The sequence below is a fragment of the Ascaphus truei genome, unplaced genomic scaffold (genome assembly GCF_040206685.1).
Source record: "Ascaphus truei isolate aAscTru1 unplaced genomic scaffold, aAscTru1.hap1 HAP1_SCAFFOLD_467, whole genome shotgun sequence".
Classification (NCBI taxonomy): domain Eukaryota; kingdom Metazoa; phylum Chordata; class Amphibia; order Anura; family Ascaphidae; genus Ascaphus; species Ascaphus truei.
The window spans coordinates 202344-219843 of record NW_027456798.1 but is presented as its reverse complement, the minus strand read 5'-3'; the positions used below and the strand labels follow the sequence as shown (position 1 = coordinate 219843).

At 59.4% G+C, this 17500-nt stretch overlaps 1 protein-coding gene across 1 annotated transcript in view; it reads left to right on the top strand.

Moving 5' to 3' along the window:
* Positions 1-17500, top strand: part of LOC142484918 (serine/threonine-protein kinase 36-like) — a 132051-nt gene that overhangs the window by 96149 nt on the left and 18402 nt on the right. The window contains exons 13-14 of the mRNA XM_075584171.1: positions 3768-3975; positions 6926-7073. Of these exons, the coding sequence (XP_075440286.1) occupies positions 3768-3975; positions 6926-7073 (356 nt within the window). The remainder of the gene's footprint in view (positions 1-3767; positions 3976-6925; positions 7074-17500) is intronic.

Below are 17500 nucleotides of genomic sequence, written 5' to 3'. Positions count from 1 at the left end.
CCAGAGAGGCAGTAGCAGTGACCTCCTGAGCACCTGGAGGACGACCCCAGAGAGGCAGTAGCAGTGACCTCCTGAGCACCTGGAGGACGACCCCCCGGGGAGGCAGTAGCAGTGACCTCCTGAGCACCTGGAGGACGACCCCAGAGAGGCAGTAGCAGTGACCTCCTGAGCACCTGGAGGACGACCCCAGAGAGGCAGTAGCAGTGACCTCCTGAGCACCTGGTGGATGACCCCAGAGAAGCCGTAGTAGTGACCTCCTGAGCACCTGGAGGACGACCCCAGAGAGGCCGTAGCAGTGACCTCCTGAGCACCTGGAGGATGACCCCAGAGAGGCCGTAGCAGTGACCTCCTGAGCACCTGGTGGATGACCCCAGATAGGCAGTAGCAGTGAGCACCTGGTGGATGACCCCAGAGAGGCCGTAGTAGTGACCTCCTGAGCACCTGGAGGACGACCCCAGAGAGGCAGTAGCAGTGTCCTCCTGAGCACCTGGAGGACGACCCCAGAGAGGCCGTAGCAGTGACCTCCTGAGCACCTGGAGGACGACCCCAGAGAGGCCGTAGCAGTGACCTCCTGAGCACCTGGAGGACGACCCCAGAGAGGCAGTAGCAGTGACCTCCTGAGCACCTGGTGGATGACCCCAGAGAGGCCGTAGCAGTGTCCTCCTGAGCACCTGGAGGACGACCCCAGAGAGGCAGTAGCAGTGACCTCCTGAGCACCTGGAGGACGACCCCAGAGAGGCAGTAGCAGTGACCTCCTGAGCACCTGGAGGACGACCCCAGAGAGGCCGTAGCAGTGACCTCCTGAGCACCTGGAGGACGACCCCAGAGAGGCAGTAGCAGTGACCTCCTGAGCACCTGGAGGACGACCCCAGAGAGGCCGTAGCAGTGACCTCCTGAGCACCTGGAAGAGCGGATCCGTTGTTCCAGCAAACCACTGGTCCGACGATGGCTGACAGAAAGAGTGTGAGACCACGCGGAGAGCGGAGAAGAGTTTTCAGAGACCTACTCGGGGGAAGATTAACTTGGAACTTTAAATCATGGCAACCGGTGTCATGCGGAGTGACGTCATGCGTACGTCTCCGTGGCAACGGGGTCACGTGACCCCGAGGCGTCATTTCATGCCGCCAAACAAGGTGAGGGTGACGCAAGAGCGAGGGGGAGCAGGCAGGGGGGCACAGCTCAAAAAGTGTGCGCTCCCCTGCTTTAGATATTGGTTTATATAGATAGATAAATACAGTTATTATTGTTGGTTATTTTAGTTTATGTTCTATGGGAAGTGTTTGAGAAGAGGAGGAAATGTAGTGTATTGGGTACTTCCTGGTCACTGTCATGCGATGCTGTGATATCACCACTCTGCTTCCTGGGTCAGAGGTCAGAGTGAGAACTATGCAGAGTAACATCTGGGATTAGACAGACAGCCGAGACTATAAAGAAGGATAATTAAACACCCACAAGGTAGTGTGTTATTGTGAAGCAGAAACACTTAGACATAACAGACACAGTGTGCGGTTGGGGGGACACACAGTGTGCGGTTGGGGGGGGGGACAGTGTGCAGTTGGGGGGGGGACAGTGTGCGGTTGGGGGGGGGACAGTGTGCGGTTGGGGGGGGGACAGTGTGCGGTTGGGGGGGGAGACACAATGTGCGGTTGGGGGGGGGGACACAGTGTGCGGTTGGGGGGGGACACAGTGTGCGGTTGGGGGGGGACACAGTGTGCGGTTGGGGGGACACAGTGTGCGGTTGGGGGGGACACAGTGTGCGGATGGGGGGGGACACAGTGTGCGGTTGGGGGGGCACAGTGTGCGGTTGGGGCGAGACAAAGTGTGCGGTTGGGGGGGGACACAGTGTGCGGTTGGGGGGAGGGACAACGTGTGCGGTTGGGGGGGGGGACACAGTGTGCGGTTGGGGGGGACACAGTGTGCGGTTGGGGGGGGGACACAGTGTGCGGTTGGGGGGGACACAGTGTGCGGTTGGGGGAGGACACAGTGTGCGGTTGGGGGGACACAGTGTGCGGTTTGGGGGCGGGACACAGTGTGCAGTTGGGGGGGACACAGTGTGCAGTTGGGGGGGGACACAGTGTGCGGTTGGGGGCGGGACACAGTGTGCGGTTGGGGGGGGACACAGTGTGCGGTTGGGGGGGGACACAGTGTGTGGTTGGGGGGGGGACACAGTGTGCGGTTGGGGGGGGACACAGTGTGCGGTTGGGGGGGATACAGTGTGCGGTTGGAGGGGGCACAGTGTGCGGTTGGGGGGCGGGACACAGTGTGCGGTTGGGAGGACACAGTGTGCGGTTGGGGGCGGGACACAGTGTGCAGTTGGGGGGGACACAGTGTGCAGTTGGGGGGGGACACAGTGTGCGGTTGGGGGGGGACACAGTGTGCGGTTGGGGGAGGACACAGTGTGCGGTTGGGGGCGGGACACAGTGTGCAGTTGGGGGGGACACAGTGTGCAGTTGGGGGGGGACACAGTGTGCGGTTGGGGCGGGACACAGTGTGCGGTTGGGGGGCGGGACACAGTGTGCGGTTGGGGGGAGGGACAGTGTGCGGTTGGGGGGGGGGACAGTGTGCGGTTGGGGGGCGGGACACAGTGTGCGGTTGGGGGGGGCACAGTGTGCGGTTGGGGGGGGCACAGTGTGCGGTTGGGGGGGCACAGTGTGCGGTTGGGGGGCGGGACACAGTGTGCGGTTGGGGGGGGCACAGTGTGCGGTTGGGGGGGGCACAGTGTGCGGTTGGGGGGGGCACAGTGTGCGGTTGGGGGGGGCACAGTGTGCGGTTGGGGGGCGGGACACAGTGTGCGGTTGGGGGGGGACACAGTGTGCGGTTGGGGGGGGACACAGTGTGCGGTTGGGGGGCGGGACACAGTGTGCGGTTGGGGGGGGACACAGTGTGCGGTTGGGGGGGATACAGTGTGCGGTTGGAGGGGGCACAGTGTGCGGTTGGGGGGCGGAACACAGTGTGCGGTTGGGGGGGGGACACAGTGTGCGGTTGGGGGGGGACACAGTGTGCGGTTGGGGGGGGGACACAGTGTGCGGTTGGGGGGGGGACACAGTGTGCGGTTGGGGGGCGGAACACAGTGTGCGGTTGGGGGGCGGGACACAGTGTGCGGTTGGGGGGCGGGACACAGTGTGCGGTTGGGGGGGGACACAGTGTGCGGTTGGGGGGGGACACAGTGTGCGGTTGGGGGGGGGGACAGTGTGCGGTTGGGGGGGGATACAGTGTGCGGTTGGAGGGGGCACAGTGTGCGGTTGGGGGGCGGGACACAGTGTGCGGTTGGGGGGACGACACAGTGTGCGTTTGGGGGGGGACACAGTGTGCGGTTGGGGGGGGCACAGTGTGCGGTTGGGGGGGACACAGTGTGCAGTTGGGGGGGGAACACAGTGTGCGGTTGGGGGGGGAACACAGTGTGCGGTTGGGGGGGGACACAGTGTGCGGTTGGGGGGGCACAGTGTGCGGTTGGGGGGACACAGTGTGCGGTTGGGGGGGGGGGGACACAGTGTGCGGTTGGGGGGGGCACAGTGTGCGGTTGGGGGGGGCACAGTGTGCGGTTGGGGGGGGCACAGTGTGCGGTTGGGGGGACACAGTGTGCGGTTGGGGGGGGTACACAGTGTGCGGTTGGGGGGGGCACAGTGTGCGGTTGGGGGGGGGGGACACAGTGTGCGGTTGGGGGGGGCACAGTGTTGCGGTTGGGGGGGAGGACAGTGTGCATCTGTAGTTGGCGTGTGTTGGTGCGTCTGCGCGGGTCTCACATGTTTGCTCCTCTGTTCTCCCAGGATGAGACATTCTCTCTGGCGGTCTCAGGAGAGATTCCCCGGCTGTGGCACCGTGTGTGCATGATGCTGCGCGTGTCCCATCAAAGAGCGCCACGGGAGGGAGACACGCCACGGGAGGGAGACACGCCACGGGAGGGAGACACGCCACGGGAGGGAGACACGCCGCCAGACTGTGCAGAGCCGAACTGGGGACTACTGTCTGGGCGGGGTCAGTCACAGAGGGGCGGGGTCAGTCACACAGGGGCGGAGTCAGTCACACAGGGGCGGAGTCAGTCACACAGGGGCGGGGTCAGTCACACAGGGGCGGAGTCAGTCACACAGGGCGGGGTCAGTCACACAGGGGCGGAGTCAGTCACACAGGCGGGGTCAGTCACACAGGGGCGGAGTCAGTCACACAGGGGCGGAGTCAGTCACACAGGGGCGGAGTCAGTCACACAGGGGCGGAGTCAGTCACACAGGGGCGGGGTCACATAGGGGCGGAGTCAGTCACACGGGGGCGGAGTCGGTCACACGGGGGCGGGGTCGGTCACACGGGGGCAAGGTCGGTCACACGGGGGCGGGGGCGGTCACACGGGGGCGGGGTCAGTCACACGGGGGCGGGGTCAGTCACACGGGGGCGGAGTCAGTCACACGGGGCGGAGTCAGTCACACGGGGGCGGAGTCAGTCACACGGGAGCGGAGTCAGTCACACGGGGGCGGGGGTCAGTCACACGGGGGCGGGGGTCAGTCACACGGGGGCGGGGGTCAGTCACACGGGGGCGGGGGTCAGTCACACGGGGGCGGGGGTCAGTCACACGGGGGCGGGGGTCAGTCACACGGGGGCGGGGGTCAGTCACACGGGGCGGAGTCAGTCACACAAGGGGGCGGAGTCAGTCACACAAGGGGGCGGAGTCAGTCACACAAGGGGGCGGAGTCAGTCACACAAGGGGGCGGAGTCAGTCACACAAGGGGGCGGAGTCAGTCACACAAAGGGGCGGAGTCAGTCACACAAAGGGGCGGAGTCAGTCACACAAAGGGGCGGAGTCAGTCACACACGGGGGCGGAGTCAGTTGCACGGGGGCGGAGTCAGTCGCACGGGGTGGGGGTCAGTCGCACGGGGCGGGGGTCAATCGCACGGGTTAGTCACACGAGGCAGCAGTGGGGTCAGTCACACAGGGACAGGGTCAGTCACACGGGTTAGTCACACGGGGCAGCAGTGGGGTCAGTCACACAGGGAGGGGGTCAGTCACACGGGTTAGTCACACGGGGCAGCAGTGGGGTCAGTCACACAGGGACGGGGTCAGTCACACCGGGCGGGGGTTAGTCACACGGGTCAGTCACACAGGGAGGGGGCGGGGTTAGTCACACAGGGAGGGGGCGGGGTTAGTCACACAGGGAGGGGGCGGGGTTAGTCACACAGGGAGGGGGCGGGGTCAGTCACACAGGGAGGGGGCGGGGTTAGTCACACAGGGAGGGGGCGGGGTCAGTCACACAGGGAGGGGGCGGGGTCAGTCACACAGGGAGGGGGCGGGGTCAGTCACACAGGGAGGGGGCGGGGTCAGTCACACCGGGCGGGGGTTAGTCACATGGGTCAGTCACACAGGGAGGGGGCGGGGTCAGTCACACCGGGCGGGGGTTAGTCACACGGGTCAGTCACACGGGTTAGTCACACGGGGCAGCAGTGGGGTCAGTCACACAGGGAGGGGGCGGGGTCAGTCACACAGGGAGGGGGCGGGGTTAGTCACACAGGGAGGGGGCGGGGTCAGTCACACAGGGAGGGGGCGGGGTCAGTCACACAGGGAGGGGGCGGGGTCAGTCACACAGGGAGGGGGCGGGGTCAGTCACACTGGGCGGGGGTTAGTCACACGGGTCAGTCACACAGGGAGGGGGCGGGGTCAGTCACACCGGGCGGGGGTTAGTCACACGGGTCAGTCACACGGGTTAGTCACACGGGGCAGCAGTGGGGTCAGTCACACAGGGAGGGGGCGGGGTCAGTCACACCGGGCGGGGGTTAGTCACACGGGTCAGTCACACAGGGAGGGGGCGGGGTCAGTCACACCGGGCGGGGGTTAGTCACACGGGTCAGTCACACAGGGAGGGGGCGGGGTCAGTCACACCGGGCGGGGGTTAGTCACACGGGTCAGTCACACGGGTTAGTCACACGGGGCAGCAGTGGGGTCAGTCACACAGGGAGGGGGCGGGGTCAGTCACACAGGGAGGGGGCGGGGTTAGTCACACAGGAAGGGGGCGGGGTTAGTCACACAGGGAGGGGGCGGGGTTAGTCACACAGGGAGGGGGCGGGGTTAGTCACACAGGGAGGGGGCGGGGTTAGTCACACAGGGAGGGGGCGGGGTTAGTCACACAGGGAGGGGGCGGGGTCAGTCACACAGGGAGGGGGCGGGGTCAGTCACACAGGGAGGGGGCGGGGTCAGTCACACCGGGCGGGGGTTAGTCACACGGGTCAGTCACACAGGGAGGGGGCGGGGTCAGTCACACCGGGCGGGGGTTAGTCACACGGGTCAGTCACACGGGTTAGTCACACGGGGCAGCAGTGGGGTCAGTCACACAGGGAGGGGGCGGGGTCAGTCACACAGGGAGGGGGCGGGGTTAGTCACACAGGGAGGGGGCGGGGTCAGTCACACAGGGAGGGGGCGGGGTTAGTCACACAGGGAGGGGGCGGGGTCAGTCACACAGGGAGGGGGCGGGGTCAGTCACACAGGGAGGGGGCGGGGTTAGTCACACAGGGAGGGGGCGGGGTCAGTCACACAGGGAGGGGGCGGGGTTAGTCACACAGGGAGGGGGTCAGTCACACGGGTTAGTCACACAGGGAGGGGGCGGGGTTAGTCACACAGGGAGGGGGCGGGGTCAGTCACACAGGGAGGGGGCGGGGTCAGTCACACAGGGAGGGGGCGGGGTTAGTCACACAGGGAGGGGGCGGGGTTAGTCACACAGGGAGGGGGCGGGGTCAGTCACACAGGGAGGGGGCGGGGTCAGTCACACAGGGAGGGGGCGGGGTCAGTCACACCGGGCGGGGGTTAGTCACATGGGTCAGTCACACAGGGAGGGGGCGGGGTCAGTCACACCGGGCGGGGGTTAGTCACATGGGTCAGTCACACAGGGAGGGGGCGTAGTCTTTTGAGTTCTTTGCTGTTGTGCTGATGATACATTAACTGTCCTAGGGGTCGTGACCTTCCTTGACCTGGCTCTGGTAACCTCTGTGCGGGATCCTGATCACTTCCTGTCTCTTCTGGGAAACCCTGATGGCATCGTCATGGCAACCATGAGCCACCTGCTGAACACCAACTTCCTGGGTCACATGACAGCGGCGTAAGTGACCTCACAAGATGCAGTGACGCGCCGTGACGCCCCCTGCTTCCTCACTCCCCAACGCCGTGACGCCCCCTGCTTCCTCACTCCCCAACGCCGTGACGCCCCCTGCTTCCTCACTCCCCAACGCCGTGACGCCCCCTGCTTCCTCACTCCCCAACGCCGTGACGCCCCCTGCTTCCTCACTCCCCAACGCCGTGACGCCCCCTGCTTCCTCACTCCCCAACGCCGTGACGCCCCCTGCTTCCTCACTCCCCAACGCCGTGACGCCCCCTGCTTCCTCACTCCCCAACGCCATGACGCCCCTGCTTCCTCACTCCCCAACGCCGTGACGCCCCCTGCTTCCTCACTCCCCAACGCCGTGACGCCCCCTGCTTCCTCACTCCCCAACGCCGTGACGCCCCCTGCTTCCTCACTCCCCAACGCCGTGACGCCCCCCAACGCCCCCTGCTTCCTCACTCCCCAACGCCCCCTGCTTCCTCACTCCCCAACGCCGTGACGCCCCCTGCTTCCTCACTCCCCAACGCCGTGACGCCCCCTGCTTCCTCACTCACCAACGCCGTGACGCCCCCTGCTTCCTCACTCCCCAACGCCGTGACGCCCCCTGCTTCCTCACTCCCCAACGCCGTGACGCCCCCTGCTTCCTCACTCCCCAACGCCGTGACGCCCCCTGCTTCCTCACTCCCCAACGCCGTGACGCCCCCTTCTTCCTCACTCCCCAACGCCGTGACGCCCCCTTCTTCCTCACTCCCCAACGCCGTGACGCCCCCTGCTTCCTCACTCCCCAACGCCGTGACGCCCCCTGCTTCCTCACTCCCCAACGCCGTGACGCCCCCTGCTTCCTCACTCCCCAACGCCGTGACGCCCCCTGCTTCCTCACTCCCCAACGCCGTGACGCCCCCTGCTTCCTCACTCCGATGGGATGGGGGTGGATGGATGAGTGATGGGAGCAGTGTAGGTGAGAGTGATAGGATGGGGGTGGATGAGAGTGATGGGAGCAGTGTAGGTGAGAGTGATGGGATGGGGGTGGATGGATGAGTGATGGGAGCAGTGTAGGTGAGAGTGATGGGATGGGGGTGGATGGATGAGAGTGATGGGAGCAGTGTAGGTGAGAGTGATGGGATGGGGGAGGATGGATGAGTGATGGGAGCAGTGTAGGTGAGAGTGATGGGATGGGATGGGGGTGGATGGATGAGAGTGATGGGATGGGGGTGGATGGATGAGCGTGATGGGACGGGAGCAGTGTAGGTGAGAGTGATGGGGGAGGATGGATGAGTGATGGGAGCAGTGTAGGTGAGAGTGATGGGATGAGGGGTGGATGGATGAGTTATGAGAGCAGTGTAGGTGAGTGATGGGATGGGGGTGGATGGATGAGAGTGATGGGATGGGGCTGGATGGATGAGAGTGATGGGAGCAGTGTAGGTGAGAGTGATGGGATGGGGGTGGATGGATGAGTGATGGGAGCAGTGTAGGTGAGAGTGATGGGATGGGGGTGGATGGATGAGAGTGATGGGAGCAGTGTAGGTGAGAGTGATGGATGGGGGTGGATGGATGAGAGTGATGGGAGCAGTGTAGGTGAGAGTGATGGGATGGGGGTGGATGGATGAGAGTGATGGGAGCAGTGTAGGTGAGAGTGATGGGATGGGGGTGGATGGAAGAGTGATGGGAGCAGTGTAGGTGAGAGTGATGGGATGAGGGGTGGATGGATGAGTGATGGGAGCAGTGTAGGTGAGAGTGATGGGATGGGAGTGGATGGATGAGAGTGATGGGAGCAGTGTAGGTGAGAGTGATGGGATGGGGGTGGATGGATGAGAGTGATGAGAGCAGTGTAGGTGAGAGTGATGGGATGGGGGTGGATGGATGAGTGATGGGAGCAGTGTAGGTGAGAGTGATTGGATGAGGGGGTTGAAGGATGGATGAGTGATGGGAGCAGTGTAGGTGAGAGTGATTGGATGAGGGGGTTGAAGGATGAGTGAGTGATGGGAGAAGTGTAGGAGAGCAGTGTACGTGAGAGTATCCACCTCTCATCCTATCACTCTCACCTACACTGCTTCCATCACTCTCATCCATCCACCCCCATCCCATCACTCTCACCTAGTGAGTGATGGGAGCAGTGTAGGTGAGAGTGATGGGATGGGATGGGGGTGGATGGATGAGAGTGATGGGATGGGGGTGGATGGATGAGCGTGATGGGACGGGAGCAGTGTAGGTGAGAGTGATGGGGGAGGATGGATGAGTGATGGGAGCAGTGTAGGTGAGAGTGATGGGATGAGGGGTGGATGGATGAGTTATGAGAGCAGTGTAGGTGAGTGATGGGATGGGGGTGGATGGATGAGAGTGATGGGATGGGGCTGGATGGATGAGAGTGATGGGAGCAGTGTAGGTGAGAGTGATGGGATGGGGGTGGATGGATGAGTGATGGAGCAGTGTAGGTGAGAGTGATGGGATGGGGGTGGATGGATGAGAGTGATGGAGCAGTGTAGGTGAGAGTGATGGATGGGGGTGGATGGATGAGAGTGATGGGAGCAGTGTAGGTGAGAGTGATGGGATGGGGGTGGATGGATGAGAGTGATGGGAGCAGTGTAGGTGAGAGTGATGGGATGGGGGTGGATGGAAGAGTGATGGGAGCAGTGTAGGTGAGAGTGATGGGATGAGGGGTGGATGGATGAGTGATGGGAGCAGTGTAGGTGAGAGTGATGGGATGGGAGTGGATGGATGAGAGTGATGGGAGCAGTGTAGGTGAGAGTGATGGGATGGGGGTGGATGGATGAGAGTGATGAGAGCAGTGTAGGTGAGAGTGATGGGATGGGGGTGGATGGATGAGTGATGGGAGCAGTGTAGGTGAGAGTGATTGGATGAGGGGGTTGAAGGATGGATGAGTGATGGGAGCAGTGTAGGTGAGAGTGATTGGATGAGGGGGTTGAAGGATGAGTGAGTGATGGGAGAAGTGTAGGAGAGCAGTGTACGTGAGAGTATCCACCTCTCATCCTATCACTCTCACCTACACTGCTTCCATCACTCTCATCCATCCACCCCCATCCCATCACTCTCACCTACACTGCTCTCATCACTCATCCATCCACCCCTCATCCCATCACTCTCATCCATCCACCCCCATCCCATCACTCACCTACACTGCTCTCATCACTCATCCATCCACCCCCATCCCATCACTCTCACCTACACTGCTCCCATCACTCATCCATCCACCTCTCATCCCATCACTCTCACCTACACTGCTCTCATCACTCATCCATCCACCCCTCATCCCATCACTCTCACCTACACTGCTCTCATCACTCATCCATCCACCCCTCATCCCATCACTCTCACCTACACTGCTCCCATCACTCTCATCCATCCACCCCCATCCCATCGATCTCACCTACACCTCTCCCATCACTCTCATCCACCCCCATCCCATCACTCTCACCTACACTGCTCTCATCACTCATCCATCCACCCCCATCACTCATCCATCCACCCCCCTCACTCATCCATCCACCCCTCATCCCATCACTCTCACCTACACTGCTCCCATCACTCTCATCCATCCACCCCCATCCCATCACTCTCACCTACACTGCTCTCATCACTCATCCATCCACCCCTCATCCCATCACTCTCACCTACACTGCTCCCATCACTCCTCCATCCATCACTCATCCAATTACTCTCACCTACACTGTTCCTATCACTCATTCATCCACCCTCATCCCATCGATCTCACCTACACTTCTCCAGTCTCTCATCCATCCACCCCTCATTCCATCACTCTCATCCATCCACCCCTCATCCCATCACTCATCCATCCGCCACTCACCCATCACTCTCACCTACACTGCTCCCATCCACTCTCATCCATCCACCCCATCCCATCACTCTCACATACACTGCTCTCATCACTCATCCATCCACCCCCATCCCATCACTCTCACCTACACTGCTCCCATCACTCTCATCCATCCACCCCCATCCCATTACTCTCACCTACACTGCTCCCATCACTCTCATCCATCCACCCCCATCCCATCACTCTCACCTACACTGCTCCCATCACTCTCATCCATCCGCCACTCACCCAACACTCTCACCTACACTGCTCCCATCACTCCTCCATCCATCACTCATCCAATTTATCTCACCTACACTGTTCCTACCACTCATCCATCCGCCACTCACCCATCACTCTCACCTACACTGCTCCCATCACTCTCATCCATCCACCCCTCATTCATCACTCTCATCCATCCACCCCTCATTCCATCACTCTCATCCATCCACCCGTCATCCCATCACTCTCACCTACACTGCTCCCATCACTCCTCCATCAATCACTCATCCAATTACTCTCACCTACACTGTTCCTATCACTCATTCATCCACCCTCATCCCATCGATCTCACCTACACTGCTCCAGTCTCTCATCCATCTACCCCTCATTCCATCACTCTCATCCATCCACCCCTCATTCCATCACTCTCATCCATCCACCCCTCATCCCATCACTCATCCATCCACCCCTCATCCCATCACTCATCCATCCACCCCTCATCCCATCACTCATCCATCCGCCACTCACCCATCACTCTCACCTACACTGCTCCCATCACTTTCATCCATCCACCCCTCATTCCATCACTCTCATCCATCCACCCCTCATTCCATCACTCTCATCCATCCACCCGTCATCCCATCACCCTCACCTACACTGCTCCCATCACTCTCATCCATCCACCCCTCATTCCATCACTCTCATCCATCCACACCCATCCCATCACTCTCACCTACACTGCTCCCATCACTCCTCCATTAATTACTCTCACCTACACTGTTCCTATCACTCATTCATCCACCCTCATCCCATCGATCTCACCTACACTGCTCCAGTCTCTCATCCATCCACCCCTCATTCCATCACTCTCATCCATCCACCACTCACCCATCACTCTCACCTACACTGCTCCCATCACTCTCATCCATCCACCCCTCATCCCATCACTCATCCATCCGCCACTCACCCATCACTCTCACCTACACTGCTCCCATCACTCTCATCCATCCACCCCCATCCCATCACTCTCACCTACACTGCTCTCATCACTCATCCATCCACCCCCATCCCATCACTCTCACCTACACTGCTCCCATCACTCTCATCCATCCACCCCCATCCCATCACTCTCACCTACACTGCTCCCATCACTCTCATCCATCCGCCACTCACCCATCACTCTCACCTACACTGCTCCCATCACTCCTCCATCCATCACTCATCCAATTACTCTCACCTACACTGTTCCTACCACTCATCCATCCGCCACTCACCCATCACTCTCACCTACACTGCTCCCATCACTCATCCATCCGCCACTCACCCATCACTCTCACCTACACTGCTCCCATCACTCATCCATCCACCCCCATCCCATCACTCTCACCTACACTGCTCCCATCACTCTCATCCATCCACCCCTAATTCCATCACTCTCATCCATCCACCCCTCATCCCATCACTCTCACCTACACTGCTCCCATCACTCTCATCCATCCACCCCTCATTCCATCACTCTCATCCATCCACCCCTCATCCCATCACTCTCACCTACACTGCTCCCATCACTCATCCATCCACCCCATCCCATCACTCTCACCTACACTGCTCCCATCACTCATCCATCCACCCCCATCCCATCACTCTCACCTACACTGCTCCCATCACTCATCCATCCTCTTCTCATCCCATCACTCTCACCTACACTGCTCTCATCACTCATCCATCCACCCCTCATCCCATCACTCTCACCTACACTGCTCTCATCACTCATCCATCCACCCCTCATCCCATCACTCTCACCTACACTGCTCCCATCACTCTCATCCATCCACCCCCATCCCATCGATCTCACCTACACCTCTCCCATCACTCTCATCCACCCCCATCCCATCACTCTCACCTACACTGCTCTCATCACTCATCCATCCACCCCCATCACTCATCCATCCACCCCCCTCACTCATCCATCCACCCCTCATCCCATCACTCTCACCTACACTGCTCCCATCACTCTCATCCATCCACCCCCATCCCATCACTCTCACCTACACTGCTCTCATCACTCATCCATCCACCCCTCATCCCATCACTCTCACCTACACTGCTCCCATCACTCCTCCATCCATCACTCATCCAATTACTCTCACCTACACTGTTCCTATCACTCATTCATCCACCCTCATCCCATCGATCTCACCTACACTTCTCCAGTCTCTCATCCATCCACCCCTCATTCCATCACTCTCATCCATCCACCCCTCATCCCATCACTCATCCATCCGCCACTCACCCATCACTCTCACCTACACTGCTCCCATCACTCTCATCCATCCACCCCATCCCATCACTCTCACATACACTGCTCTCATCACTCATCCATCCACCCCCATCCCATCACTCTCACCTACACTGCTCCCATCACTCTCATCCATCCACCCCCATCCCATTACTCTCACCTACACTGCTCCCATCACTCTCATCCATCCACCCCCATCCCATCACTCTCACCTACACTGCTCCCATCACTCTCATCCATCCGCCACTCACCCAACACTCTCACCTACACTGCTCCCATCACTCCTCCATCCATCACTCATCCAATTTATCTCACCTACACTGTTCCTACCACTCATCCATCCGCCACTCACCCATCACTCTCACCTACACTGCTCCCATCACTCTCATCCATCCACCCCTCATTCCATCACTCTCATCCATCCACCCCTCATTCCATCACTCTCATCCATCCACCCGTCATCCCATCACTCTCACCTACACTGCTCCCATCACTCCTCCATCAATCACTCATCCAATTACTCTCACCTACACTGTTCCTATCACTCATTCATCCACCCTCATCCCATCGATCTCACCTACACTGCTCCAGTCTCTCATCCATCTACCCCTCATTCCATCACTCTCATCCATCCACCCCTCATTCCATCACTCTCATCCATCCACCCCTCATCCCATCACTCATCCATCCACCCCTCATCCCATCACTCATCCATCCACCCCTCATCCCATCACTCATCCATCCGCCACTCACCCATCACTCTCACCTACACTGCTCCCATCACTTTCATCCATCCACCCCTCATTCCATCACTCTCATCCATCCACCCCTCATTCCATCACTCTCATCCATCCACCCGTCATCCCATCACCCTCACCTACACTGCTCCCATCACTCTCATCCATCCACCCCTCATTCCATCACTCTCATCCATCCACACCCATCCCATCACTCTCACCTACACTGCTCCCATCACTCCTCCATTAATTACTCTCACCTACACTGTTCCTATCACTCATTCATCCACCCTCATCCCATCGATCTCACCTACACTGCTCCAGTCTCTCATCCATCCACCCCTCATTCCATCACTCTCATCCATCCACCACTCACCCATCACTCTCACCTACACTGCTCCCATCACTCTCATCCATCCACCCCTCATCCCATCACTCATCCATCCGCCACTCACCCATCACTCTCACCTACACTGCTCCCATCACTCTCATCCATCCACCCCCATCCCATCACTCTCACCTACACTGCTCTCATCACTCATCCATCCACCCCCATCCCATCACTCTCACCTACACTGCTCCCATCACTCTCATCCATCCACCCCCATCCCATCACTCTCACCTACACTGCTCCCATCACTCTCATCCATCCGCCACTCACCCATCACTCTCACCTACACTGCTCCCATCACTCCTCCATCCATCACTCATCCAATTACTCTCACCTACACTGTTCCTACCACTCATCCATCCGCCACTCACCCATCACTCTCACCTACACTGCTCCCATCACTCATCCATCCGCCACTCACCCATCACTCTCACCTACACTGCTCCCATCACTCATCCATCCACCCCCATCCCATCACTCTCACCTACACTGCTCCCATCACTCTCATCCATCCACCCCTAATTCCATCACTCTCATCCATCCACCCCTCATCCCATCACTCTCACCTACACTGCTCCCATCACTCTCATCCATCCACCCCTCATTCCATCACTCTCATCCATCCACCCCTCATCCCATCACTCTCACCTACACTGCTCCCATCACTCATCCATCCACCCCATCCCATCACTCTCACCTACACTGCTCCCATCACTCATCCATCCACCCCCATCCCATCACTCTCACCTACACTGCTCCCATCACTCATCCATCCTCTTCTCATCCCATCACTCTCACCTACACTGCTCCCATCACTCTCATCCATCCACCCCCATCCCATCACTCTCACCTACACTGCTCCCATCACTCATCCATCCTCTTCTCATCCCATCACTCTCACCTACACTGCTCCCATCACTCTCATCCATCCACCCCCATCCCATCACTCTCATCCATCCACCCCCATCCCATCACTCTCACCTACACTGCTCCCATCACTCTCATCCATCCACCCCCATCCCATCACTCTCACCTACACTGCTCCCATCACTGTCATCCATCCACCCCCATCCCATCACTCTCATCCATCCACCCCCATCCCATCACTCTCACCTACACTGCTCCCACCACTCTCATCCACCCCCATCCCATCACTCTCATCCATCCACCCCCATCCCATCACTCTCACCTACACTGCTCCCATCACTCTCATCCATCCACCCCCATCCCATCACTCTCACCTACACTGCTCCCATCACTGTCATCCATCCACCCCCATCCCATCACTCTCATCCATCCACCCCCATTCCATCACTCTCACCTACACTGCTCCCATCACTCTCATCCACCCCCATCCCATCACTCTCATCCATCCACCCCCATCCCATCACTTTCACCTACACTGCTCCCATCACTCTCATCCATCCACCCCTCATTCCATCACTCTCATCCATCCACCCCCATCCCATCACTCTCACCTACACTGCTCCCATCACTCTCATCCATCCACCCCTCATTCCATCACTCTCATCCATCCACCCTCATCCCATCACTCTCACCTACACTGCTCCCATCACTCATCCATCCACCCCCATCCCATCACTCTCACCTACACTGCTCCCATCACTCTCATCCATCCACACCCATCCCATCACTCTCACCTACACTGCTCCCATCACTCTCATCCATCCACCCCCATCCCATCACTCTCACCTATACTGCTCCCATCACTCTCATCCATCCACCCCCATCCCATCACTCTCACCTACACTGCTCCCATCACTCATCCATCCACCCCCATCCCATCACTCTCACCTACACTGCTCCCATCACTCATCCATCCTCCCCATCCCATCACTCTCACCTACACTGCTCCCATCACTCATCCATCCACTTCTCATCCCATCGATCTCACCTACACTGCTCCCATCACTCATCCATCCTCCCCATCCCATCACTCTCACCTACACTGCTCCCATCACTCATCCATCCACTTCTCATCCCATCACTCTCACCTACAGTGCTCCCATCACTCTCATCCATCCACCCCTCATTCCATCACTCTCATCCATCCACCCCCATCCCATCACTCTCACCTACACTGCTCCCATCACTCTCATCCATCCACCCCCATCCCATCACTCTCATCCATCCACCCCCATCCCATCACTCTCACCTACACTGCTACCATCACTCATCCATCCACCCCTCATCCCATCACTCTCACCTACACTGCTCCCATCACTCCTCTATCCATCACTCACCCAATTACTCTCACCAACACTGTTCCTACCACTCATCCATCCGCCACTTACCCATCACTCTCACCTACACTGCTCCCATCACTCTCATCCATCCACCCCTCATCCCATCACTCTCACCTACACTGCTCCCATCACTCATCCATCCACCCCCATCCCATCACTCTCACCTACACTGCTCCCATCACTCATCCATCCACCCCCATCCCATCACTCTCACCTACACTGCTCCCATCACTCACCCATCCACTTCTCATCCCATCACTCTCACCTACACTGCTCCCATCACTCATCCATCCAGCCCCATCCCATCACTCTCACCTACACTGCTCCCATCACTCATCCATTGACCCCCATCCCATCACTCTCATCCATCCACCCCCATCCCATCACTCTCACCTACACTGCTCCCATCACTCATCCATCCACTTCTCATCCCATCACTCTCACCTACACTGCTCCCATCACTCTCATCCATCCACCCCCATCCCATCACTCTCATCCATCCACCCCCATCCCATCACTCTCACCTACACTGCTCCCATCACTCTCATCCACCCCCATCCCATCACTCTCATCCACCCCCATCCCATCACTTTCACCTACACTGCTCCCATCACTCTCATCCATCCACCCCCATCCCATCACTTTCACCTACACTACTCCCATCACTCATCCATCCACT